Source organism: Apis dorsata, unplaced genomic scaffold (genome assembly GCF_000469605.1).
Source record: "Apis dorsata unplaced genomic scaffold, Apis dorsata 1.3 scaffold_191, whole genome shotgun sequence".
NCBI classification, from domain to species: Eukaryota; Metazoa; Arthropoda; class Insecta; order Hymenoptera; family Apidae; genus Apis; species Apis dorsata.
In genome coordinates, this window is record NW_006263476.1 from 36,085 (window position 1) to 52,549 (window position 16,465).

The 16,465-nt window shown below is 35.2% G+C and overlaps 6 protein-coding genes and 1 long non-coding RNA gene across 11 annotated transcripts in view; 4 read left to right on the forward strand and 3 right to left on the reverse strand.

The window, feature by feature from the left end:
* Window positions 1–6: 6 nt before the first annotated feature.
* LOC116185473 lies at window positions 7–2,687 on the forward strand. Of its 2 annotated transcripts, XM_031509877.1 has the most exons (6): window positions 7–325; window positions 397–563; window positions 652–802; window positions 875–970; window positions 1,069–1,277; window positions 1,352–2,687. In XM_031509877.1, exons 2-6 carry the CDS (start codon window positions 440–442, stop codon window positions 1,510–1,512), a joined length of 741 nt encoding a protein of 246 aa, XP_031365737.1. In that variant the 5' UTR covers window positions 7–325; window positions 397–439; the 3' UTR covers window positions 1,513–2,687. The 2 variants fall into 2 exon arrangements, with proteins under 2 accessions (XP_031365737.1, XP_031365738.1); XM_031509878.1 differs by lacking the exon at window positions 875–970 and having other exon boundaries at window positions 9–563.
* Window positions 1,508–3,630, reverse strand: LOC102671981 (E3 ISG15--protein ligase Herc6-like). Its single transcript, XM_006614562.2, has 7 exons — window positions 3,160–3,630; window positions 2,780–3,028; window positions 2,518–2,708; window positions 2,325–2,454; window positions 2,121–2,247; window positions 1,878–2,052; window positions 1,508–1,748 (listed from the first exon to the last, which is right to left on the reverse strand). The coding sequence occupies exons 2-7, from the start codon at window positions 3,022–3,024 to the stop codon at window positions 1,579–1,581; spliced, it is 1,038 nt and encodes a 345-aa protein (XP_006614625.1). The 5' UTR covers window positions 3,025–3,028; window positions 3,160–3,630; the 3' UTR covers window positions 1,508–1,578.
* On the forward strand, window positions 3,184–4,857 carry LOC102671849 (ADP-ribosylation factor-like protein 3). Of its 2 annotated transcripts, none has more exons than XM_006614560.2 (5): window positions 3,184–3,321; window positions 3,734–3,862; window positions 3,947–4,078; window positions 4,156–4,392; window positions 4,542–4,857. In XM_006614560.2, exons 1-5 carry the CDS (start codon window positions 3,319–3,321, stop codon window positions 4,581–4,583), a joined length of 543 nt encoding a protein of 180 aa, XP_006614623.1. In that variant the 5' UTR covers window positions 3,184–3,318; the 3' UTR covers window positions 4,584–4,857. The 2 variants fall into 2 exon arrangements, with proteins under 2 accessions (XP_006614623.1, XP_031365739.1); XM_031509879.1 differs by lacking the exon at window positions 4,542–4,857 and adding an exon at window positions 4,468–4,536 and having other exon boundaries at window positions 4,156–4,420.
* A 317-nt stretch (window positions 4,858–5,174) lies between these two features.
* Window positions 5,175–10,117, reverse strand: LOC102671610. 2 transcript variants are annotated; one of them, XM_031509875.1, is made up of 7 exons: window positions 9,977–10,117; window positions 9,817–9,914; window positions 7,209–7,401; window positions 6,250–6,992; window positions 5,796–5,997; window positions 5,480–5,698; window positions 5,175–5,396 (listed from the first exon to the last, which is right to left on the reverse strand). In XM_031509875.1, exons 1-7 carry the CDS (start codon window positions 10,046–10,048, stop codon window positions 5,316–5,318), a joined length of 1,608 nt encoding a protein of 535 aa, XP_031365735.1. In that variant the 5' UTR covers window positions 10,049–10,117; the 3' UTR covers window positions 5,175–5,315. The 2 variants fall into 2 exon arrangements, with proteins under 2 accessions (XP_031365735.1, XP_031365736.1); XM_031509876.1 differs by lacking the exon at window positions 9,977–10,117 and having other exon boundaries at window positions 9,824–9,970.
* A 925-nt stretch (window positions 10,118–11,042) lies between these two features.
* On the forward strand, window positions 11,043–14,547 carry LOC102672204 (odorant receptor 47a-like). The gene is made up of 4 exons (XM_006614563.2): window positions 11,043–11,385; window positions 11,451–11,780; window positions 11,970–12,357; window positions 14,178–14,547. The coding sequence occupies exons 1-4, from the start codon at window positions 11,245–11,247 to the stop codon at window positions 14,516–14,518; spliced, it is 1,200 nt and encodes a 399-aa protein (XP_006614626.1). The 5' UTR covers window positions 11,043–11,244; the 3' UTR covers window positions 14,519–14,547.
* A 499-nt stretch (window positions 14,548–15,046) lies between these two features.
* Window positions 15,047–16,465, forward strand: part of LOC102675165 (odorant receptor 2a-like) — a 1,899-nt gene continuing 480 nt past the window's right edge. The window contains exons 1-4 of one of the 2 annotated variants that reach the window (XM_006614587.2): window positions 15,047–15,279; window positions 15,351–15,822; window positions 15,911–16,141; window positions 16,254–16,465. The exon at window positions 16,254–16,465 is cut by the window's right edge and continues 443 nt beyond it. In XM_006614587.2, the coding sequence (XP_006614650.2) occupies window positions 15,142–15,279; window positions 15,351–15,822; window positions 15,911–16,141; window positions 16,254–16,465 (1,053 nt within the window). In that variant the 5' untranslated portion in view covers window positions 15,047–15,141. Of the gene's footprint in view, window positions 15,823–15,910; window positions 16,142–16,253 lie in introns of both variants that reach the window. The other variant, XM_031509890.1, reaches the window with a different exon arrangement.
* On the reverse strand, window positions 15,658–16,439 carry LOC116185477. Its single transcript, XR_004150325.1, has 2 exons — window positions 16,051–16,439; window positions 15,658–15,972 (listed from the first exon to the last, which is right to left on the reverse strand). It is a non-coding gene; the product is annotated as an uncharacterized LOC116185477 (long non-coding RNA).

Consider the following 16,465-nt stretch of genomic DNA (forward strand, 5'->3'; position numbering starts at 1 on the left):
TCTTAAGGATGAATTTTAACGATCAATCACACGAGGTTTTTAATTAAAATATTATATATTTTATTCTTCCGCTATCGAACATTTACATTTTATTTCCATTATTTCTTTTTTTTTTTTGTTGTAGTTGGATAAAATTTGATTTCGATTGTGAATTCGCGAAATTTATATTGCTTATAAAATTGTAGCAAACAGAATCAGAGTTGACTCATGAAACCAATTGCAATGAATTTCCCAAAAAGTTTCTGCGAACACTTCCGCGTACGTTCAAATGCCTGGTCGACACATCGATCAATGTCGAAAACGACAAACCTCGAGATCTCATTAGGTTAGAATGATATAATACGAGCTAATCGAAATATCGAATTGAAATATATGCAAATTTTTTCTTTTCTACAGATTGTTAGGTGAACTCCTCGAGATTACCGATTACGCCACGAATATGGCGTCCTTTTGGTTTTTGGATACTCTGGCCTTTTATATGCTACGTTACAAAGAGGAACTCGACGAGTATTACATGGCTGTTCTGATCAGTTGGTTGGCCGGTGAAATTAAATTGCTTCGAGGTAACGAGATTACAAAAACGTTTGAGTTTATTTGTTTATTTTTTTTTTTACATTATTATCCATATTACTTATGATTTATTTATAAAAGATAAGAAGTGTACAAGGAAAGAATTTTTTCAAGAGATGAAGAATATTTTTATCATAGTTGGTAACAAAATATCTCAACAGAATCGAATACCGTATTGGGACGAAATGTATGAAATGAAAGAAGAGACGGAGGAGAATGAATCGATGAAAAGGTAGGTTCATCCAGCCGCGTAAATTTTTATTGTCCATTTTTAATAATAGCTGGAATATACATTTGCGAGAAGTTTACAAGAATTCACTTCGCAAGGAGATATGAAATTCTTAAGCAACATCGATCCCGTTTTAGTTTTGAATATCATAATTGATACCACTTACGATATGTAAGTTCATTTTTTAAAATGAAACATTTAGTTTAAAAAGCAAGATAAGATTAGGATAGAAAAAAAAAAAAAAAGAAATAATAATTGTCGGTGAACAGGTACGCGAATGAATTACGATACGCTCTCGTTTACGCAGTTTTCGTTGAGCCAATTGAAGTGCAGACTTATAATTTGCCATTTAGTATCCGAAGTCCACGTCTGATGAAACCGGCTGAGTATAGGATAACTCCTTTCAACATACAATTGCAAAAACTTCTAAGAAAAAACGACCTGTTACAAAAGCTTAAAAAAGTTGATAAAAAAAAAGGTAATGCAAATTTTTCTTTAGTTTAAAAAAATATTTTAAAAACAAAACGAATTGTATGATTTCTATGTTTACAGCTAAAATTCACGAAGTACCTCCAACCCCTCCACCTTCTTTGGACGATGAAATGCAATTGAAATGCAATCGTTTATTTATTCTACCATTAATAGAAGCAAAAGAGGCATCGTACTATTTTGAAGCGAATGCAAATCAATCAATCAAAAACATAAATTATTAAAAAATATTTTATTCTCTCCTTTCTTTTTTACAGACTTAACTATTAAAACTATTAAAAATTGTAATATCAATTTGTTATAAGGATTGTACCCCATTCACGACACTTGAAATCTTTAATAGTTCCGGGAATTACAGAGGTATCGAGTTTGATAAACTTCATTGAATTTGCAAGCTTTTCCGGAGATTGTCCTAATTGACCATACTTGTTACATCCACATCCCCAAAATGTTCCATCATCTGAAAATGAATTTCATATTTATTTAAACAATTAATTATATTATTTAATTGATAATTCTGTACTTTAATGACTTGCAGAATTGATCCTCTTTTATTTATAATATTATTTTTTTTACTCGTCATACGTACTCGTCATACAAATCGTAAACGTATTTCCACATTGAACTTTTTCCACAAAAATTTCTACGCTTTCGTTTTTATCATTTGTAAAATCTATCAATGTAGGCACAGCAATTACTTTACTCTCTTGATTAGTCAATCCCAATTCTCCGTTCGTATTCCATCCCCAAGTATAGAGGTCACCCTGTAATTAAAAATGATCGTTAAAAAGTATCTTTATCGATTCCACCTATTTATTGCAAGAGTATTCACTTGATTTGTTACTACAGCACTGTGCCAACCTGCAGCTGAAATTTGCGTTACTTTGATCCCAGCTAAAGCTTCAACGAGTTTTGGGTTGTCACAATCCTCTAAATCGTTGTGTCCTAATTGACCACGCCTGTTTCGTATGAATCAATTCATTTTACTTTGATTGTATTAATTTGTGGAACAATGTAGAATCGAAATGATACATACGTTCCCATTCCCATTGAATAAAGGTCACCATTCTCTGCTAACAAGATAGTGTGATCAAATCCACATGCAATATCTATGAATCGAACTCTCTTTGGAATATCAATCAGAGTAGGAATATTAAAAACTCGACCTAAATCATATTTTCAATGCGTATACAAATTTTATTACTTGTTATATGTATTACAAAATATACCTAAATTAGTAAGAACAACAGCGCATTCTTCTTGTATTATTTTAACAGGATATTCATTTTCTGAATCATTACTATTGCAAATGAAATTGATAACTTTTTTCCATGTTTTTTCATAGATTTTATATTGCCATATTTCATTATCATCAAATAAAAGTACTATTTTATCTTTGCCAATTGCAGCTTGATTTATACTATAGATAAAGATAAATAATAAAGTTCAGATTTGAATGTATAATTTTCTAGTCTAGTTATCTAAATGTACCTATCTAATGGTTTTTCTAGTGGTCGTATCAGTTGAAAATTTGAATCTGTTTCTTTGCTATTTTCCTCAAATTTTTGAGAGATATATAATTCTTTCCCTTTCCAAATAAGAAAATAACTCCAGCCTATTTGAAAACCGGTAATTCCAGAAAATGATACTTTAGTAAACGTATCTACTATAAAGATAATATTTCCATTGTTAGAAAATAACATGCTGGTATTAAAACCAGCATAATAAAATGTCATGTTTCTAAAAACAAAATACATTTTTTTATATATATATAGACTTGTAAGTTTTTTTTAAACCTATATTTAATATTGAGCGATACAAAAGTAGATAAATGTACATTCGTTAATTTATGTCTCTATGCAAATATATACCGTGAAAGATTATTGGTCAAATGACGCAGGTACCATCAGTTTCCTTAGATACGAAAGACAACAACACAATAAATTCGACGGACGGTAACAGAACGATTGACGTGACGTGGTAAACTATTGCCACATTTTTTGCTCCCGTTTCATAAATAACAACGAGAAATGGTAAGAAAACAAAGAAAATTAATTTTTAATGCACTTTATAATAATATGCATTTTTCAATATCATTTAAAAAACATTTTCCTAGAACACGAATATTTGAAACATAACCTAATAACAACTACACTCTTGAGTTTAAACATAACTAACATTATCACAATATATTTCATAAACAATCATTATCTATTTAATTCTACTTATCGTTTATTCTGTATTTTGATATTTCAAATAAACATATATTAGTAAAAAATTAATAAAATTTTCGACAACAAATTCACACATTCCGTACGAGTGCAGCACTGCCATCTCGAAGCAATTTCGTCTGCTAGGTTAACGCGCGCGCGATTTAAATTTAAATGTTTGAATCCTATAAATATTATATATGAATAACAAGACATTTTCTTATTTTTTTAACAGGGACTTTTATCAATTTTGAGAAAATTACGTTCCAATCCAGATAAAGAATTACGATTGCTCCTTTTAGGATTGGATAATGCAGGAAAAACAACAATTTTAAAATCATTGGCCAGTGAAGATATTACACAGGTATCATTTATATGAATTACCATTGTTATGAATTTATATTATAATTAATTACTCGTTACATTACTAATTCATTATTTATTAAAGGTAACACCGACACAAGGATTTAATATAAAAAGTGTTCAAAGCGAAGGTTTTAAATTGAATGTCTGGGACATAGGAGGTGCTCGAAAAATTCGACCTTATTGGCGAAATTATTTTGAAAATACGGATGTTTTAGTAAGTTATTTTAATTATCCAAACATCATCACGTCACAAAAGAGATGCGTTAATTTTTTTTTTTTCTTTTTACAAAGATATATGTCGTGGATAGCGCGGATATAAAGAGATTAGAGGAAACAGGTCAAGAACTATCAGAACTTTTATTGGAAGAAAAATTGAAAGGTGTTCCATTATTAGTTTATGCGAATAAACAAGATCTTGGGCAAGCAGTCACAGCAGCAGAAATTGCCGAAGGCCTTGGATTACATAATATCAAAGATCGCGATTGGCAGATACAATCGTGCATCGCTATTGACGGAAAAGGCGTCAAGGTAAATCAATTATACTTAAATATATTTAAATATATTAATTATATATTTAAATGTTGCATTACATTATATTAAGTTAATTAAGTAATCGAGTAATTAAAATTAAGTAAGTTCTGGTTAAATTATTGACGAAATCTTCTATGATTTCACAGGAAGGTCTTGAATGGGCATGCAAAAACATTAAAAGAAAGTAATATTGGCATAAGCGTCTTAAAAAATCGAACAGCTTACAATATATCTCATACATTCAACATACTTTTTATTTGGCTTTTATCTAATATTTACAAAAGCTGTTAACAGACAACGTAAATGGATTTACTAGTCAATCAACTTCCGTCCTTCATGGAAGGAGCTTTTCTAAGCTCTAATTTACGATGCCTTAATGAATACGTATCTATAGTGTAATACATGCCTTCTTACACGTGTTCTTCTTCTTCTCATAAGATAAAATTTTTATAGATCTCTTTGAAAAAAAAAAAAAAAAGAAAATAAATAAATACAAAAGCGAATTAAAATAAAATATACAAATAAGTGGCGTATACATATATTTGATCGCTAGTGACTGCACAATTGATCAAGAAAATCTTTTGCACTGTGAAACCGAAAAAGTTACACGATGTGTATAAGAGAAGGTAAAATAATTCTCACGTAAAATTCAGGATAAATAAAATATTCATAAAATTAATGATCTACTTATTCGACGATCGCGTTCCTTATCGCGTTCTTCTATGTACACTTAAAAGGAAACAGAGACATTTCAACTTTGTCCTGTGATATTTTTTTAGAACATCATTCTTTCCTTAACGAACAACAATCTTATAAACTATAGATAAGAATAAACAGTCGCGCGATACGGCTGTGTATTCATTAAATTGACTTTAAAAATCGTGAATCGTCTCTCACAAGGTACACTAAATTAAAAAATATTAAAGTTCACTGTGAATATTTTCTGTGGTAATTCGGATCTCCTCTTCGTGGAAGTCTGTGCAGTCAGCTGGATACTTTTGCTAGAAATTGAAAGAGATTTTATAATAATAATTATAATATATAAACATAAGTATACATTTCTCCTCGTCAAAATGTTACTCACGATGCACATATCGTGTTCCATGATGGCTCCGTACAGGGTCCAAAAATTAGTTCCTAATTTGTTGCTGACAGCCCACGCAGCGGGAAAACTAGTCATTTTCGACATAACGCTTCGTAGACGGGGTTGTTCCTGATCCAATTCATTCTTCTCATTGATGGTGCACAAGATTTGACTGGCGCATTGAGGCCTCTTGATAGCCCATTTGTACGCTCGATAAGACTGAAAATTAATCCACAATTTTACTTACTGCGATTCTATTTTTACATAAATATAAAATTATCCCATTTATTTATTTATTTATTTATTTATTCTTTACTTTTAATATCGGATTGATAATATCATTATTGATCATGTCGCTTAGTCTATTGCTGATCCCTTTGGCATTTATTCGAGACATGATGAACCCTTTCTCCGAAGCCAAGGCGATTAATTCCTTAATGTACGCTACAGCCGGCTTGATATATTGCGAACTGTCCATTTTCATTCCCAAGTGTCTCTTTCCTATTGCATTCACTAACCTGTCGGAACACAATTACGTGATAAAATCTAAATGCATTTTTCTTTTTTCTTCTTCTTTTTTTCTTTTTAAACAACCATCGTTACACGTTAATTTTTTTCTGAGAACAAGAAATAATCTTGGACGACTTCTCGAACGATCGATGACGTTAAATAAAAAAAAAAAGAAAAAATAACGACGCTTATTGTACGAGATTTAGATTTCAATTTTTTTTTTTTTTTAAGGAGAGTAATAATATAATAACATTATATACCTAGAAAGACTCTCTGCAGGCCTCGTCGAGTCGAACATAGCCGATTTAGGAAATCCCTGCGACTTCAAGAAACTATTCCCCACAAATTGAACCGTGTTCAGGTAACGTTGTTGAATTTGTGGATCAGAGATGTGCGAGATCCACTCCCCGATGTAATTCGTCAAAGATCGTATCCACTTTCGCCTCAAGCTTGGATTCTCGAAACTGTCCAGCAGTTTCTCGTATTGGATACGCCCCTCCGGATCCGACATTTGCCCGACAAATTGCGCCAGACCGCTCTTCTCCCATAACGTTTGGCCCAACTCCGAGTTACTGAAGTGATCCCACATCACGTGCAGATTTTCCAGAATCGGTGGCATGTACCAAGAATGGCCCGAGTGATCGTGAATTTTATTGGACGCCGCCCCGTCTATTTCGTTGCTCTCGCCGGCAAAATTGGAAAGAAGCATCGGCAACAGGCCCATTATCAACTCGGAATTTCGACCGTTTCGACCCATCAGCATGCTTCCAATGTTCACGATCCCCTCTAGATCGATCCCAAGATCCTGCTTCGTTTCCACGCCTTTCGACGATCTTTCGGTACGATCCTTTTGGTTCGAACTCGTCACACCATCGAGGACCGATCCCAGCATCGAGAAATCGATGCCTCCTTGGCCGTTTTCGTTCCCCGAGAATAAACTTCCTATTCCCGAGACGATTTGCCCGACGCTGTCCAGATTAGACTTTTCGTACATGTTGCTCGCCTGCTTGAAAAACGCAATTGAGATAATTTCTTTTTCCTTTTTTAATACGTTTTTTAATTGTTCGAAAGTTTGAAATTGCTACCAATTCCATTTAATAATTTTATTTACTTCGATAAAATTCAAGATTTTTCTACTTTCTAAATTTTACGGAACGTGTACGTAAAATCTTGGATCGATACGTTACGACGAGATCTTACGAGGAAGCGATGATTTTACCTCGTTCCTTCCATCCGAGTCTAAGAAAGCTCTTGCAAGTCCTTGAAGCCCATTGATATTGTCCTTGTTCGAGAAGAAAGATTTAGCCGCCTCGAGGAACACCGTCGAGGCAGCCTCCTCCTCGCACTTCGCCACAATCAACAGGCCGAGCAGGATGCACGTTCTCGGCAACCGCATGGTCCTTCCTTTTTCTCTGCGAGGGAAGAATGAATTGTTAATAAAAATAAAAGGGAAGAAAGCATCGAGCATTTTCCTATTCGAGAATTTTTATATTCGATCTACTCGTCGAAGAAAGGAAAAGAGTCGTTCACCCTGAACGGGATCTCGTGGTCGATCGACGTGGTCGAGTTATTTTAAGGATGACGCGGGGTCTCGTATCCAGGTCGCAGCCAGGATTTCAACAGTGGGTATATAATACACCGGAAACGTTTCGGCTCGTGGTCACTCGAATACCGTTGCGCGTGGAATGTTATCGGACCAACGATCGAAGGCGGACACGTTGGGGCCATTGTCTTCTTAGGGCCCCTCTTCGGTCGCCGTTCAATTTTCTTAACGACCCTTTCTCTCGCCCTTGCGACGATCATCCGCGAGATGAATCTACGGAGTGTCCCAATCGAGAGGAAACCTGCCAACAATCGAATCGGGTGTATTCTAACGCGCGATTTCAGTACCGTAAACCGCATTGAAATTGACATTCTCCAGTTGGAGGAACGATTCGGGATAACGGTACACACTGTTAGTCATTGCTCCTCCAACGCGCCAAACTCGCGCCGAACAATTGGCGAACCATTTCGTCATTCAGCATCAGGTTCGTTCATTCATTATTCATTTCATTATTTTTTTGTTTCTTCTTTTTCTTTTTCGATATTTTCGAATCTCGAAATAATTTACATATTTCCTTATTACGATTCTTCTCTCTTTCCTTCAAAGAATCGCTCGAGATGAGTTTTCTCGAAACGAGGAACAAACGAGGAAAAGCAACGTACATTGGGAGAATATCGACGTTCCTTTCGATCGACTAACTTGCGCGAGCCTGCTTTCGTATTATGGATTTCGATCCCAATAGAGAGTGGAGGATTGCGGATCGTTGGCGCGCGGTCGAGAGGGAAAGCGAGGAGAACTCTCGGTTCGTGGTTGGTTTCCAAGGTCAACCGGCCATCGACATCATTTCTCGCCTTCTCGGGGGACCACGAGGTGTTCCGTCCACCGCTCGCCCTTTTCGTTCCCTTCCAATTTTCTTCTTCTTTTTTTTCGACCTCATTTCTCTCTCTCTCTCTCTCTCTCTCTCTCTCTCTCTCTCTCTCTCTCTCTTTCTTTCTCCCTCTTCTTGCTCGAACAAACAGAGTCAACGAGATAACGGTACAATTCGTGTATTATTAATGATTTTGTTCAACAACGCGTACCGTTCTTCTCGGATAGGTGATGCAGATTCCGATCTAAGATAGCCACGAATAAGAGAGCATAGAAAGAGAGAGAGAGAGAGAGAGACAAAGAGAGAGAAGAATGGACTTATTAGATGATTCAATGATTCATAGATTCTGTATACGTAACCGGTGTATTTTATTACGTAATTAAAGGAGCTCGTTAGACACGCTCAGAATACCTCTTTACAACGGTTATGTATGTACAATTTGCCATACGATCCATTTATACGACCAGACGTTGCTCTTTCGAGGCGCGAAACTTTTCCATCCTTGTTCCGCGATGCAAGCGTTTCCCTCGAAAAGCGGAAAAGCGAGTTCGAACGAAATAAAGATTAAAATAATAGTAGCGAATTTTCCTTTTCTTTTTTCTTTTCCTTTTTTCTTTTTCGTGAAATACATTTGTCAATCGTAACGATAACATTATTGCTCGGTGTTATCGTTCTTGGTTTATTTTTTCATATTGTTGAAACTGTTGTGACTAAATGAATAATGACAATAGCGCTTTTTTTTACGATACTTAAACATATAACGTATACATATATATTAATTATCTTGGATCATTTAAATATTTGTAATGTGTTAAAGTATCGCTACGCGATAAATTTCATTTGAAAAGTATATTCGCTATATTTGTTCGTTTTTTTTTTTTCTAATTCTTCGTCGCGTTAATTAATTAATTCGACACGATCGATAAATTTATGAAGCTATTATCGAGAAACCTTGAAGAATTATATCGAGTCATCGAAAGTAAAGAATAAAAAAAAAAAAAAAGTCGTTTCTCTAAATGAAGCAGAAAATAGAATTCGAACAGATTGAATTATTAAACGAATCATGAAAAATCATGTAAGCGCGACAACGGTATTTACGATCAACCAGAGCGTGTTCGATTTCGATGGATACGATCGTTGAAGCTTGACACACCGCTACGCGACACGCACCACCGCGTGACAGGATAAAACCGCATTCAAAAAAAAAAAAAAAAGGGGAAAAAAAACTTCATTCAACGATTTCGATCTCGACAAAATTCGAACTTCGTTCCTTTTTGATTCCGTATATTTCAAGAGTAGGAAGTCACACGCGTTGGAAATCTTTTCCTTTCTTTTCTTTTCTTTTCTTTCTTTCTCGCGAAAAAGAGTCGATGGATCGTTCAAGATCCAAGCGTTCCCGGGAAGATGAATAATTACCTTGGACCTTGGAGGAAAGAAAATAACGATGATGGGTTTGGCGATGAAGAGGAAGAGGCGAAGATAGTCCCGTTGGTCCCCGAGAGAGCCTTGCACACCTGACACGACGAAGGTTGTGGCGTGACTGCTCGTCGAAGGTAGCCCGACGAACGGTACTTACCTGCCTAAGCCACGAGCGTGGAACCCGATAACACCGTGCTTCGTTCACAGCTCTTTGCCACCTCTCGTGCATCCTCCACCTCCTCCTCCACGCATCCTCTCCAAATATTTTTCGAACCTCGTCCACGCGCGCCTCGCGCTCAATGGAATTGCTCCCCCCCCGTAAATTTTCCATTCTTTTCCATTTGCGCGGGTGTATGGCATTTCGATGATAATTCCGGAAAAAGTGTATCTAGAAATGAAGAATTCGAAGAAGAATTGGAATAAAATATATTATAATGGATATTATAAAAATTTAATGCGTTAAAGTAAGAAAGGTAGATACTTTTTTGAAACGTGGATGGATTAAGATGTTTGTGTATATATGAATCGGTGTATATAAAACCGGATCGCCACTTTCGGTGAGAGAGATCCTCTGCCAGCCCGGTTCATTGACCCCGAAACGAATTTCGGGGGAATACAGTCACGTCAACGCGGTGGTATGGCATCGGCTCGAATGAATTCGAAAGGTGGCAAGGTCGAAACTTCTTCAACCGGTTCCGTGGCTGTGGCCAACTGCCAGGATTTTAGACGGTGATGGGATGCCTCGACTATTCGTTTGGCATTTGACCACGTTTTCGCGTAATCTAATGGATGGGACAACAGGTGTCGAGTGCCAGTTTCCTCGGGCCGCGTTTAAAAAAAAATACCACACCATTTAGATACGCACGCGTGCTGCCCAGGCTCGAGAAACACCGTTATGAGATCAGAATTCTTGTTTTCATCCGTGTTTTGCTCGATGAACTCGGATGCTCGATAAGGAGAACTCGAGAATTTCATCGCGACGATGCAAAGGAAACGTTATTCCTTTGGATTCGAAACGCGAAGATTTCTATGATTTCACCCCTTTCGTTAATAATTGATGACATTTCGGAGTGTGTGTGTGTGTGTGTCATCTTGTGTAATATTTGCGAATATTACAATCACGGAAATGTTACGTTTGTTACGTTCCTATGGTTCTTCTTCTTCTTTCTTTTCTTTCTTCCCTTCCTGTCGGCAACTCTGTGTTTTTATATTTATATGAAAATATAAGCTTATCCGCACGTAATATCGTACGTGTCCGCGTGAATAAAAGATCAAAGACGTGAGACGGAGCTATATGCACGTAAGTAGGCGTGACTTTCGTTGTATACACGCGCCACGATACATATACGAAATCAAAGTGGAAAGTAGACGAGCGTGGTCGCGCGAGGGAAACGAATTGCGTAATACGAATCTGATCTCGGTACGATGGGCAAGAGAAAGGAGTCGATCGACAGGCGCATTCATAATTTTATGGTGCAGAGGATGGTGTTAAAAATAATTGGTATTTGGCCATCGAACGATGAAAATTCGTTCTTCGGCAGATGGATTTTCGCCGTCACGACACAAGTAAGTTCGAAAAAGTATGGCGGTAATTGTCGAGATCCTCCCAGGATCTTTCTTTTCGCGATTAGATCGGTATTATCTACATCCTGTCCATGGAAATCTATCGCCATTGCCTCGACATCGACGACACGATGGACGCATTCGTCATGGATCTTTCCGCCGTCATCAGCCTCGCCAAACTTTTTATCTTGCGTTTCAATTCGAAACACACTTGGATCCTTATAAATTCGGTGGTGAAAGATTGGTCGAGCGTTCACGATTCCCGCCACGAATACATTATGATGGAATACCTTAAGAAAGGACGAATCGTCTCTCTGATGATACTTTACCTGGGCTACGCTTCCGGATTTTCTTTTATCTTCAAAGCCTTACCTTTCGGAGATATTCTGCCGTTCCAGGTTCGTCAAAGTTTATTGTCTTTCGATTTCGATTTCGTTACATTACAGGAGAGTAATAATTCTCTTTGATGACAGAGAGATAATATTGATATTATTTATGATGAAAATATGGTATTATTTAAAAAAGAAAAAACAATTTTACTCGAAAATCGAAACTGTATTGATACTTGAAAAAATTTTTTTGTTTAGATGTTTCAAAACTCGAGAAATTTATCGATGAATCCGGATATTCCTTTGAAATTGAATTATTTCCTGGCATCCTATTGCGTGTTCGGATCGTTGCCTTTGCTCCATCACGTTTGCGTACTAGTGTTGCAAGGAATATTCATTTTCGTTAACGCGGTTGCTCATTGCGGCAACGACGGATTGTTCTTCAGTTTAACTATGCACTTGTGCGGCCAATTCGAGATCCTCAAGACGAGCATTGCCAAAATCGAGTTTGTCGATCAGAGAAAGATCGGTCCACTCGTGAAACGACATTGCCAACTCGCGCTACTCGTCAACGATTTAGAACAGACCTTCAACATGATCATATTTGTACAATTATTGATGAGCGCATTGCTGATTTGTGTGGACGGTAAGATTTAGATATTTGCTTTCGTTACGCATTAACAATAAAATCTCAACTCAACTCATCTCGTTTTCAATAATATTAATAAATGTTTTAAATAAAAGTTGAACGTTATTTCATATATTCTAATATTGTAAATTATTTCGTATCTAATAATATCAGAATGCGTTTATATGCGTATATTAAAACACTTTCGACTTTTATTTGAAACATTTTTTTAACATTATCAAAAACAACCGAGAATGATAAAGATATAAGGCAAATTGTGAACTTCCTAGAATTAAAAAAATTGTAAGATAAGCAGATAAATGGTAAGTAATAAAGGTAAGTATTTTAGATTTAAGAAAAATGTTTAAAAAATGTGCAATATTGCGAAGAATGAAAGCTGTAAGGTAAGTATTATTAAATATAAGGTAAGTATACAAAGGTAAGTATTATATAAGAAAAAAATTAATAAAAAAAAAAAAACTGTACAATATTGAGAAGAATTTATTATAAGAATTTCAAAAATTCCAGGAATTTGATACTGAATAGAAGAATTTTGAAAATTTCAAGAACTAGCGAAATTCTCAGAAAACATTCTCGAGCGACCTCCTATCAACTTATGTTCTCCTGATACAAAATCGAAATTTCGTCCAAAATTTTAATTTATTTCAAGAATTTGAAAAATTCCAGGAATTTGACGTAATTTCCAAGAACCGCCAAAATTCTTGGAAAAATTTCTCGATAGACCTCCTATCAACTTATGTTCTCCTATAACTTATGTTCTCCTAATACAAAGTCGAATTTTCGACCAAAAGTTTCAATTTCAAGAATTTCGAAAATTCCAGGAATTTGACGTCATTTCCAAGAACTGGCGAAATTCTTGGAAAAATTTCTCTATCAACCTCTTATAAACTTATGTTCTCCTAATACAAAGTCGAATTTTCGGCTAAAAGTTTCAATTTCAAGAATTTCGAAAATTCCAGGAATTTGACATCATTTCCAAGAACTGGCGAAATTCTTGGAAAAATTTTTCTATCGACCTCCTATCAACTTATGTTCTCCTAATACAAAGTCGAATTTTCGGCCAAAAGTTTCAATTTCAAGAATTTCGAAAATTCCAGGAATTTGACGTCATTTCCAAGAATCTTGAAAATTTCAAGAATTTGACGTCATTTTCCTGGAATTTTAAAGGTTCTCAGAATTTGACGTCATTTCCAAGAACTGGCAAAATTCCTGGAAAAATTTCTCGATAGACCTCCTATCAACTTATGTTCTCCTAATGCAAAGTCGAATTTTCGGCCAAAAGTTTCAATTTCAAGAATTTCGAAAATTCCAGGAATTTAACGTCATTTCCAAGAACTGGCGAAATTCTTGGAAAAATTTCTCGAGCGACCTCCTATCAACTTATGTTCTCCTAATACAAAGTCGAATTTTTGGCCAAAAGTTTCAATTTCAAGAATTTGGAAAATTCCAGGAATTTGACGTCATTTCCAAGAACCGCCAAAATTCTTGGAAAAATTTCTCGAGCGACCTCCTATCAACTTATGTTCTCCTAATACAAAGTCGAATTTTTGGCCAAAAGTTTCAATTTCAAGAATTTGGAAAATTCCAGGAATTTGACGTCATTTCCAAGAACCGCCAAAATTCTTGGAAAAATTTCTCGATAGACCTCCTGTCAGCTTATATTCTCCTGATACAAAATCGAATTTTCGGCCGAAATTTTTAATTTATTTCAAGAATTTGGAAAATAGTTTATGAAATTTTTCCTTAAATATAATTTTATACTTCTTATATTTTTATATACTTACTTTTTAATACTGTTTTATTGTTTTTGAAAGCAGGTTTTGTGTTTTTGGTCTGCTTGAGCACAAAGGACAACATCGGTGCATTGAAAAGCATGGTCCTGATGGTAACTTTACTCATCCAATTATATCTTTACGCCTACGCTGGCGACGCTCTCGAATCTCGAACCGAAGAAATCGCACAAGCCGCCTTCCATTCATTCTGGTACCAATCTCGAGGACGCACGGCAAGAGATCTAATACTGATAATCTGTCGTGGAAATTCCTCTTACCATGTGACAGCTGGTAAATTCGTTTCCATGAATATATTCACCTTTAAAGAGATTCTGAAAAGTTCAGCCTCCTATCTATCCGTCTTGAGAGTAATGATGGACACGTGAAAATTGTTTGATTATCAATATTATGTATTCATCTCACAATATTTGATATACTCTTCAGTGGTGTAATAAAGATGGTATTATTACTATTCGATGAGAAAAAACAACGAGATATTTTCCTACTAAAAAAATTCCTCCCTAAAGAAATTTCCAATAAAATATTTTCAAAAACTTATAATTGTTGCGTCGCGTTGAAAAAAATTGAATTGATATACTTCAGTTGTTTTCTACTTTTCCTTTCTCTATGACAAAATAGTTCTTCGTATTTCTTCATTGTCATATTTTCAGTCTAACTACTTGATGAATGAATATTGAATGTAAAATAAAAAACACACACTAGTTTTCGAAGCAAATATTCATGAGCTTTTTTATTATTTATATCAAAATATAACAAGAAAATGTTTACAATATAACAACTTTCGACGAAATTTTCTTGATAACACACAGTTGATATAGAAATGGTAACATCCTGAATAGATAGATAGTTAAGTGATTACAGCTGAATAAAAGATGATTCGAAAAATACAACGCGCAACTAGGAAAAAGAAAAGGAAGGAGAAGTTACATTGTATTCAAGTATTACTTAAGTATGATCGATTGACGATTTCTTATACCGTGCTGAAAAAATGAAGACAACATCGAACAAAGACTTCGCTTACGCTATGACCCCGTTGAAGTTCTTGTCATGGCCCTTAGGTACCTGGCCACTTCAGGTGTTCAATGCATTCTCGATCATACGTGCCATGTTTTCAACTTTTCTTGTGGTATGAAATTTTTGAGTCATTATATCTCTCAACTAATGATTAGTCAAGATTTAAGTATCGTTCTATTGCAGTTGCTAATGTTAGCGATACTACAAGTGGAATTATATTTGGACAGAAGCAACGCGGAAAATAATCTAGATGCTCTGGTATTAATCAATGGCGGCATTTTGGCAGTGGCAAAGGTAACATGTTTTCATGTACGGCCCATAGGACTTATCTCCAATTTTACTTCAGCGGTTAAGGATTACAACGAATTAAACAGTGAAGAGAATCGAGTGATTGTACGCCGACACGCTTACATGGGTAGAGTAGCGTGCGCCAGTTTAATATTTTGCTCGTATGTCGGCTCCACGCTTTTCATGACCGTGCCTATGCTCGCTGGGGATGAAGAAGAAGTGATTAATGTAACGGAAGAAAGTGCAATAAAATATCCTATGCCATCTGAAAATACATTAACACTTATAAATATGCCGAAAAATATGTATTTCGTGATTTTTATTGTTGAATACTTAATGTTGCTACTTACGAGCACTGGAAATCTAGGTAATGATTTATCGCGCACATAAATATCAACACTTGTTCGGGATATGATTTTAGTATTAAAATGTTTTGTTTAATTTTAAATATTTAGGTAGTGATTCATTGTTTTTTGGTATTGCCTTTCATTTGTGCGGCCAAGTGGAGATTTTGAGACTAGAATATAATAAATTGTCCAACGAGAACGAAAGAACAACGAAACATATTACTTTATTAACTAAGAGACACATTTACTTGTTGAAACTAAGCGACATGTTGAATGAAACAATTAGCTCTATTTTGATCGTACAACTATTTTCAAGTTGTGTGCTTATATGTACAACCGGTGAATATTTGCAATAGTTTTATTTCATTTAATGAAATAATATTTGATTAAACACAATAACATAATTTTATTTAAGTGCATTCAATTTATAGAAATTTATATCTGTTTCTAGGATTTGAATTTATTCTCGCTTTGAGCATTGGAAATGTCGTCATGACAATAAAAACATTTATAGTAATGTGCGTGCTCTTAACACAATTATTCGCATATAGTTACGTGGGTGAATATTTAAAAACTCAGACTGAAGATCTTGGCAATTCAGTGTACTTCTGTACTTGGTACGATATGCCAAAAAATGTGTCACAAAACATTATTTTTATCATT